The sequence below is a fragment of the Cariama cristata genome, unplaced genomic scaffold (assembly GCF_000690535.1).
Source record: "Cariama cristata isolate BGI_N322 unplaced genomic scaffold, ASM69053v1 scaffold2176, whole genome shotgun sequence".
NCBI lineage: Eukaryota > Metazoa > Chordata > Aves > Cariamiformes > Cariamidae > Cariama > Cariama cristata.
In genome coordinates this window covers 2,579-12,328 of record NW_009623610.1, presented here as the reverse complement: position 1 = coordinate 12,328, position 9,750 = coordinate 2,579, and the positions used below count along the sequence as shown (strand labels likewise).

At 39.9% G+C, this 9,750-nt stretch overlaps 1 protein-coding gene across 1 annotated transcript; it reads left to right on the top strand.

Moving 5' to 3' along the window:
• Nucleotides 1-2,192: 2,192 nt before the first annotated feature.
• Nucleotides 2,193-7,659, top strand: LOC104163696 (muscular LMNA-interacting protein-like; the record flags this gene model as incomplete). The annotated part of the gene is made up of 3 exons (XM_009702788.1): nt 2,193-2,277; nt 4,484-4,642; nt 7,318-7,659. Coding segments are annotated over 3 exons (586 nt in total), but the record flags the coding sequence as incomplete, so codon positions are not given.
• Nucleotides 7,660-9,750: the final 2,091 nt, after the last annotated feature.

The window sequence follows — 9,750 nt, the reverse complement described above, 5'->3', positions numbered from 1 at the left end:
CTTTTTCTGTGTCTCGAGGAGGAGACAATGTGTCTTTGTGGTTTGACTTTAGTCTGAACACAGAAAAGGTATTTAAGGAGAGGTTACACAACCCGTGCCGTGTTTTCGGGTGGCCCCTCTCCCTGGCTGGGTGAGTGGTGTTGGCTAGGCTCTCTCTGTCTGTTAGAGTTATATTTATCACGGAGGAATTGTGGGCATGTGAATTTGTGCTCTGACCAAAACAGCTCTTCAGTCAACATGTTTCTATGTCATGATGCACACGCTTGTTATTTTGCTATTATTTATGCATATATTTCCTTTTCTATCCTTTAAACAAATAAATAAACAGCCTCAAAAGGAAGTACTTGATATTTCAAGAGTGAGGTTTCCTCAGGGTGTCGTTTTATTAGCAAAATGACTTACATTAGCAAATCAGTGGAAGAAGTGGTAATGTGAACCAGCATATTCAATTTCATTTTAGCAATCTGTATTCTGGAAGGAAATCCTGGGAAGCAATCAGTGACAATGGGGCCTCAATTTAAATTACAAAATAGGCAGTACGCTGAATGCTTATAAAGCATGTGAGAGATTAAATGGAGGTGTTCATTTGTCTTCATAAGGCAACCAAGATAATAAAAATTGTGCTCTACAAGTAAGGACTGTAGAAGCTGTGGTAATGAAAGCAATAATTAATATGATTTAAGTTACTGTCCCCAGGGCAGCTGTAAATTGGTGGTATTAATTATGCAACAAACCTGTTTGTAAATTGATGACATAGGAAGTAATCTAGAATAAGTTTCTCCTTTTGAAGTTATTCGGCAATGTATTATGCAGCAGTCTATAGCCCCCAATGGATATTCAAAGGTTATTTATATTAAACTCTCCTATTTATATTTTTCAAAGAACTAAGTAACATGAAAGGATACAATTAAAAACAATCAATTATCTCATTGTGCATGAAGTTGATTATGTAACAGAAAGGAGAATTCATTAGTATTAACTTCAACAGACGTCACAGATGGTATTTTTCTGCCACTGTAACTCTATTTATTCAAGTGAATTACAGCAGCAGGGAATGTATGGCATTGAATTCCTTCTGCCGTTACTACTGTTTATGGAGAAAAGGTGATAATCTGCAAGAACGTTTCACATATGTATTTATATATATTTGAATTTTAAGGTTATTTCTCTGTTATTTACCTCTACATGTCAGTGTGGCTATTAATAGATCTAATTAAATGCTGAAAGTCCAACCTGTTCATTTCTTTCAGTTCTTCAAGGATATAAACATCAGCCAGTGAGATATAGTAAATGAGATGAGTACATGAAAAAAGATACAGAAATCCTTTCTCTACCTTGAAAAAACAAAAGAAAAGAAAAATGTGTAATGGGTCCTTCTGCTTCACACTGTCCAATTAAAATTTACATTTTAAAATGTCAAAGTATTTTTAGTTGTTTTTTTGAAATCTGTAAAACAAAAACAACCACTTAAAAGATATTTTTAAGGAAGAGTTTTTTTCTCTTTCGTTTTCCCCAGTGGAAACATTTGCTTTTTCTGACCAGTCTTGTGATGTTTTCTCATTGTCTAGGTTTCTGTGATGCAGCCTAGATTGCATGACCAGTTTTACCTGCTGGAAGCTCCTGTTTCCCACTTGCTATCAGTGAATCTAAAAGGAGCACATTCCTGCACACAGTATCTTTGAATTTTTTGTAATGCAGCAATTCTATTTGCTGGTTTGTACTTTCTAAACTCTAGGAAATATAAAATATACTAGAGGAATATAAATAATGACATGCTTTAATGGCATCTTCCACCTGAAAAAATATTCTAGCTTGCACATCTTTATGTGAGTTTTTCAATCTTAGTTTTAGTTTGCAAGCAATTTTGATGGTTATTTCCCCAACGTGTTTAGGCCAAATACAGCAAGATTTTCTTCATATACTCTTTAATTTTTCCACCAAAGCAATAAAAATGGAAGTGCAGGGTAAAACACAGTACAGAATTAGGTGCTAGCAAGATCTCCCCATTACTACGCAATGGTCTGAAGCTTCATAACTTGGCTTTTTGTTTGTATTTCCTCATTACAGATATGCAGATAAAGTACTGGGAGTTTAGCAACACTACTACATTTGATTGGCATTTTCTATAAATCTGTTTGTGCGTGGGCTTGCTGTTTGCACACTTTTTCTCTCTCTCTTCCTTTTTCTTTTAGACGGAAGATTTTGTTCTCTGACACAAGAATACCAACTGCTACAGAGCATCTGCTGTCAAATGTCAAACAAGAGCATGACAAGAGGGTGAGGGAGAGGGGGAAAATGTTAGTAAAGATGACTGAGGTAGCCAGAGTCACTAGCTGCATTTCCTAATGAAATGACGTGAAATGAAAGCACAGCTGCAGATCTGCAGGAAAGCAAAGGCTGTCTCTAGCTGATTTCAGTGGAGAGCCAGGTGCTGTATAAGACTATAATGGATAGTCGTAGATGTAAATATAGATACAGATAGAGATATATATATAGTGTCCAGAAATCATTAATACTAATATGATGGGTGCTCCTGCCTCTGTGCAGGTAATCCTACTTCTTGATGAGCATCTTTGGGTACAGCAGGTGCTTGGGTGGAGGTTGCATCCCGGGCTGCATTGTGAATACATCCTTCAGTACTGATGCTACTCTGATGACTTGTATCAGGAGCAAGGTTTAATTAAGTGTTTAATGTGCTGGCTATTAATATTTAAAAATTGTGTTGCTGCTTTATGAAAAACAATTATCAGGCTCAGGTACATCGCCTGCTGAGAGAAGGATAGAGCTGTGTTGTTTCTCCTTCCCATAAAATAACATCCAGAGCTCCTGGCGTGGTGGAACATTTAGCAGTTGCTCTTTTGCTACAGATTCAGGCCATGCATCGTGTACTCCAATGCTTGGCCACTTGTGTGACATGGAGGAGAGGGAAATTAGGAGACCACCTTGTCCTTGCACCCTTGCAATGCACACCTCTAACTGGGTAGCAAGCCTGCAATGTAATGTAACCTACTCGTGTGAGTTCGTCAATATAAAGGCCCAATTTCAGAACCAAATGGCTGCCATTTATTCAGATTTTTCACTTTCAAACATCGAAATTTATTCTGGGTGTGTCTGAGAGAGCAGAGTTCTCTTGAATTGTAGAGAAAAGAGTAGTTGGCAATGCTTGTATAAATAACCCATCTCCGTTTTGCCCAAGCCCTCCGGGAGATAATTGTCAGTGGAAGTAACCAATATTTTCTTAATTTTTTTAAAAACTGGAAATCTGTGTCTGTCATTTTTAATGTTCCAGCCACGAGAAGATAGAGTCAGGTGAATGTATTCCATAATTCCACTCTGTTCTGTAATTGCTATTTACTTACGGATGCAAATTACTAAGAAGCATAACGAGAGCCATAACTCTCCAATTTGTTCCACTTTAAACAAGCAAGCCCCCAAAAAAGAGCCAAAGTAATAGTCATGTTTTTCTGTATGATTCACTATAGTGCAAGGCTCTGCATATTAGAGTTCATTGAAAACACTATTAACTGCTTTAAATCAGATGATAAAACAAGGGAAAATCTATACATTCCATAGTTTTCAATCAGAAAGAAGGTTTTTTTACACCAACAAGTAGTGGGAAAGCCAGTATGTTAGATTCAGTGGTTTGGGACGTGTTTCCCTCTATTTACCTTGCCAAGGCCTTTGCAGTTCCTCTCGCTGATATCTGGCAAGGTAACTGAGAGTTTTGCCATGGTGTGGACTACTTTTTCCTAGCCAACATCACCTGTGAAGGAGCTGGAAGTGATGGGAGAGCACTGTGGTAAAATCAAATGTTTAGGTGAAACTGCCTTCTCTTCAGTGCATTCAGGCCCTATGTACGCCTGTGCAAGGTGGAGAGGGAGAAATGAGCAGGCAGACACATGATTAGTTGGTGTATGTGGCTGAATGGCCCAAAGAAATTGGGAGAAGATATTTTCCTTGAACGGGAATTTGTTCTAGATGTTGTCAGAATTAACTGCATTTGCATTAGAAAATGTAAACATGTTTTGCTTTCTTTTTGCAGAGAAAAGTTTTTTCCAATTTGTTTTAAGTTGTTAAGCAAATATTCTAAGGGCTACAATATGTCCAGGTACAGTGCTATAATTACATTGTTATTCTACTGAAATGGAGCTAAACAAAGATAAAAACAGCCTTGAAATAAATTGAATATGGTTTTCTGATTCTGGTATGGAATATGGAAAGAATAACAAATTATTGAACAAATTTTCTCCTATCTACTGTGTTACACCACTAGAATACATAGGATGTTGATGGCCATAATCAAGGCAGTATTCTGTCTGTTAAAGAAGACCTTAATATACAATGACCCAATTAAAAAAAACAATGATGGATATAGCTAATAATAGGCTTGTAAATTGCATAGATTAATGAATTTCTTATTTCCATTCTGACAAAAATAATCTTTATTTGGATAAAAAAGTTAAACTATTTATGTGTTTTGTAGGTCATTTCTCAAGAATCTGAAACCAAACCATTGACCTTCACATTTGTACCATCCATTGGAAGACTTCCAACTCATTTTGAGGTTGTGGATGTCTCTAAGTTCCTTGTGACAATTCCAGAGGAATCAAAGGATCTGAGCAATCAAGAAATTATAAATAAGGTAGCTTTTTGTTTGTACTGATTTTTCCACTGTTTCAAAAGATACTGAAAATAGCAGCCCAGTATCCTGGGCTGCATCCAAAGCAGTGTGACCAGCAGGTCGAGGGAGGGGATTCTGCCCCTCTGCTCCTCTCTAGTGAGACCCCCCCCGGCAGTACTGCCTTCAGATCTGGGGTCCTCAGCACAAGAAGGACATGGACCTGTTGGAGCGAGTCCAGAGGAGGCCACGGAGATGATCCGAGGGCTGGAGCACCTCTGCTGTGAGGACCGGCTGAGAGAGTTGGGGCTGTTCAGCCTGGAGAAGAGAAGGCTCTTGGGAGACCTGATAGCAGCCTTCCAGTACCTAAAAGGGGCCTACAGGAAAGTTGGAGAGGGACTTTTTATGAGGGCATGGAGTGATAGGACAAGGGGTAATGGCTTTAAACTGAAAGAAGGCAGATTTAGATTAGCTATAAGGAAGAAATTCTTCACTATGAGGGTGGTGAGGCACTGGAACAGGTTGTCCAGAGAAGCTGTGGCTGCCCCATCCCTGGAAGTGTTCAAGACCAGGTTGGATGGGGCTTTGAGCAACCTGGTTTGGTGGAAGGTATCCTTGCCCATGGCACGGGGGTTGGAACTGGATGGGCTTTAAGGTCCCTTCCAACCCAAACCATTCTGTGATTCTACGATTCTATGAAAATTTTATCTGGAGCATCACTGAACTGAAGGTCTTTCCCTTGAACTGTTTTTTGGCTTGTGCTTGTTTTTAATTACCAAACCTACCAGAGGTGCAGAATCATTGTGCAAGAGAGGGCTGATATCTGCTCAAAGGCCTGTTTTGCCTTTGTCAGAGTTTGTATTGGAAGGAAACCCTTACCCATCCTGATACTGACCTCTGTCAGTCATACAAGGCTATATTCTTGGCAAATGAGGGATGATTCCTTCCTGATCTTCATAAGAGCAAGGGTGTTGTGTGAAGAGTGTTATTACATGGGAATCGACCAACAGTTGGTTCCTGGGTCCTGGTTTCAGCACTTGCCAGTGCTGTGACTTCCAGCAAAGGTGTCAATCGCTTTCATAGCTGTGTAGTAATGCACTGAAGTGGAAGCTTGCTTTTTGTTTGTGAAAGCTTGTCTCCATGATTTCCTGTGATGGTGAAGCCAGCAGCACAACATTGCTGGTTCTCCTTCCTTCAACCAGCCAACAGTGTCTGTTATTCCTTTCTTGCCTCACAACATTTAATGGCCTCTTATTTTATTCTGTGCTGCTTGAAAGGTATCTGCGACCCTCAGGTTAACGTTAATGCTTATGATGATTCTGCTCTTGTGTAACAGCTCCTTCCCTTGGACACTGCAGAGGCTGCAGTTCTGGGTGCTCTTCCACATCCTAAACTTTTCACAGGAGTTCACAGTCCCGTGACCTGGACATGCTCCAGTATTTTCAGTGTCCTATCTGTCTAAAAAGTGGTTAGATCTGGGCAGAGAATGGATGCGTTTGAAGAGACATGCACTGGAGTATTATCCTCAGGTTATTTAACTCATTAGTTACATTTCTAGCCACTCAGACTGGAAATAACAAACGGATAGATTTTGCTCTAAAAGTAACATCCTAGGTAAAGCAGATTTGGGTCTTTCTGACATCTGTCTCCCTGTGTTTCTCTGTAGGCAGAGAAAACTTTCCTGGCAGGTGACGCAGTGCTGAGGCCTTCATAGCACTAGTTAGTCCCTTTTCTAAAATGTCTAGAACCTGAACAATATTTTAAAAAACCAACCAGCATCAGATAATGAAAAAACACCTCCAAAGTCATACTGGTGGTATCTCCCTTTATGATCCAGTATTTTTTTAAAGGACTGAGCTCCAGGGACTCATGGACCTGCAAGTGAAGTGGAAATTTGTAATGACTGTGTTCCTCGAGCAGGATTCAAATATGAGCCCCATCTACAGGCTTTCTCTTGCAGTACATAACATTTCTACTCTTTTACCTGATTCCTTCTTCAAGAGAAATACAATTTACCATAGCAGTTTCAATATTGAATGATTCGGTGATGTGTGTGTCGTATGCCCAGCTTGCACTACTCCTGTTCTCATGCAAAGTGTGCTTGAGAAGTTACACACTGGAAGTGGAAATTGCAGAAAACATGAAGAACAATTGTGGTCTGTGCTGAGAAGCTTGAACATACAGTAAAGGTCTCTGACCTCAGATTCTTTGTCTGCTCTCTTCAGAGAATGCCCTGGCTTAAAGGCCTTTGTTTCTTCATTAATATGTATAGATTTTGTCCCAGATTTGTCTGTCAGACTCCTCTGAGGAGCATTGTCTGCTCCCGTGGATCCCGCGGTCGGGATGCCTTCCCATCGTGTCTAGCGTAGTCTGGTCTGACAGCTCATTCGGCTTGACTGAACCCTCCTTTTTGGTTCCCGCACCAACCCCGGGCTCGGACCATCGTTGTGATCAGAGTCCCCTGTTGCTCCACCAGTCGCCGGGAAGGCATCCCCCGCAGCATCGGCCAGGGGGCTGGCAGTGGGGGTGTCCCTGGGGAGCTGGTCTCTGCTGGGTGCTCATGCCCCAATCCTTCATTCACCCTCTGCACTTTTGGTAGCGCAGTGCCAGCTACCACTGCAAGCCAAAATTACTTCACATTTTGGGGAATGCAAATAAAATGCAGCTAATTGGGATTTTTTTCCTTGTATCTTTTGCAGTCTAACGCAACCTCTGATGAACTGGCCTTAAAGAACGCGGCCAGACAAGTCTGCGCGTCCGACGTCTGTACAGACAGCACCCAAACGGCTTTCCAGTCCCTGGGGTATAACTCGAGCAAAGGAGAAATGCAGGAGAATGACCTTTTTAAGGCTGAGTTTATCCTGATTACAGACTCCGGTGATGAAGATGAAGTAGCTGCTGCCTCGAACAACATTCATCGGCCTTCCAATGGCTACTGTCCCATCAGTGCTCAGCTGCTGGCCGCATCCCACGTTTCCCCTGGCACTGGGGCAGGCAAACCTCCCAGCGACGGGCTTTCCGCTGATCCACAAAAACACCAGGTAACCTGCTCTTTAAACTCTAGAACTAACCTTTGCTTTCTAAAGCTTTCAGGATGTGGAAACTGAGTCAGTTTGTAAAGCAGTTTGGCAAATTTATTCTTTAATTAGTATTTTTATTGGCCATGCTTGTAATGTTTGGACTATAGGAGTTGTCCCAACCCTTCTGACTTGCTGCTTCTCCGTATGACTCTGGTATATACATGGAGCAGGTAATGCAGATGTATTGTTCTTTCCTTTAAGAGCAGCTCATTGTGACAGCAAGTTAATCAGAAGGTGTTAGATTCCTACCTAGTCTAAATTGGCTGAGGTCATTGAAATCAATGGAGCCTGTAGATCATTTGAATTATTAGCATCAGACTTCCCAGGCCTAGTTTTTTTTTTTTCTCAGCACCTGCTGCAGCCCTTTATGGCTAGAGAAAGATGCTGTAAAAAATCCTATTATTCTGATTGTTAGTTAGCACTGACTTTACACAGGTGTAAAGAATTAATGAAGATGAAAGGTCCACTTTATGTTGATCTTTATAGGGAGCTTTTATTGACTTATTAAAATTTTAAATTGTCATGGGACAATTCAAAAAAGGGTCTTTGAAACGTTTCATTTTCAAAATGCATCAGTCTGATTTACTGCATGAAAAGTTAACGTCTCCCATCTCAGAAAGAGCACTGATAGTTTTGCAGAGTGTTATGCAGTGGAAAACTCCACTTTTAGCAAGACAGTAACATCCTCCTCCCATGGAATAAATTTGGACATTTCCTTTGACCTCGACAGGGTTTCCATCAGTTGAAAATGGAATTCTTCATCAATCATTTTAAAAAAAAAGTTAAGCATAGCTACTTCGTCTCTGAAAGTGAATGGGACTTCCATTCTTGTGTTGAAATACTTGTGCTACTCAATTTTTCATCAAATTCAGTGTCAATTTTTGATTGAGGAAATTGTGAATAAGAAATCCACTCTGGTTTGGGATTCACAGCATTATGAAACATTCATTTGTTCCAAGAAACCCCCAGTGGAGTCAGTGAGAATTTTACCCGAGGAAGGTGTAAAGGCATAGATAAATCTATGTAGAGGAAGCAACCTGTAGAAGAATAATTGTCCTAGGGAAATACAAATTTACTTCAGCAATGTTCAGTATGCAGATTCTGCCAGGCTTACTTTAGTATTTTCTTTAAAAGCTATTGCAGAAATTGTGTGGATTTTTTGTAAGAGTACACAGAAGAATTCATATGCTGTAACTTTCTCAAGCTTTTGATGATTTGACAAGTAAACAGGGATTTGCCTGGTAAAGTGACAGAAAACACAGATTGCACAGAGCAAGGAACTAAAGCCTAACTTTACTAACTGTTCACCTGAATGTGAAGAGAGGAAGTATGTAATATGAGTAATGCATATCTCATCATTGTTCTTAAGTCACGAGTTTTCAAGGCTCTAAGTACTTCCTCAGCCTTAATTAGCTGAATATCTCAAGCTGTCTCGGTCACTTCATAAGAAGAGGATGTTTTTACTAAGCTACATTTCGCTGATGTTCTGATTCTTCTTCTGTGTTTCCTTAAGCATCACTCTTTCTGACTTACTATCTAATGAAGTATCACCAGTTCAGAAATGAAGGAAAATTACGAAAAGATTAAATAGATGTATTATTTATCTGTTGGTAGCTTTCCTTTGTACAAAGGGTTCCATGCAGGGGCTACTTTGTCGGTTCTTGGATTGTAAGGGCAGTATCATGTCCCACTTAAGAGTTATTACATGCAACATTATGTTCATTTAAAAGCATAATTAGACTACAGGTGAGAAAAACAAGGACCAGCATTGGGGACCATTGTGTTGTAGAGGGGATCACTCTAACTGAACCAGAGGCCTCCTACAGCTTCATTCATTTCTGACTTTGTTTAAATGAAATAAAAAAAGCATTGAAAAAAATGCAAGCTTCTGTTATTCTTTGAGGCGTAGAGGTCCTGGCTGATGTTGGAAATGCCGTGCTATATTCAAAGTCTGAAAAACATCTTCAGTTGAAAAAAAATTTATTCTGGTCATATTTGGATCTTTTTGGTGATAGTTTACTGTTTATATATTGTGCTTTTTTTTTTTTTTTT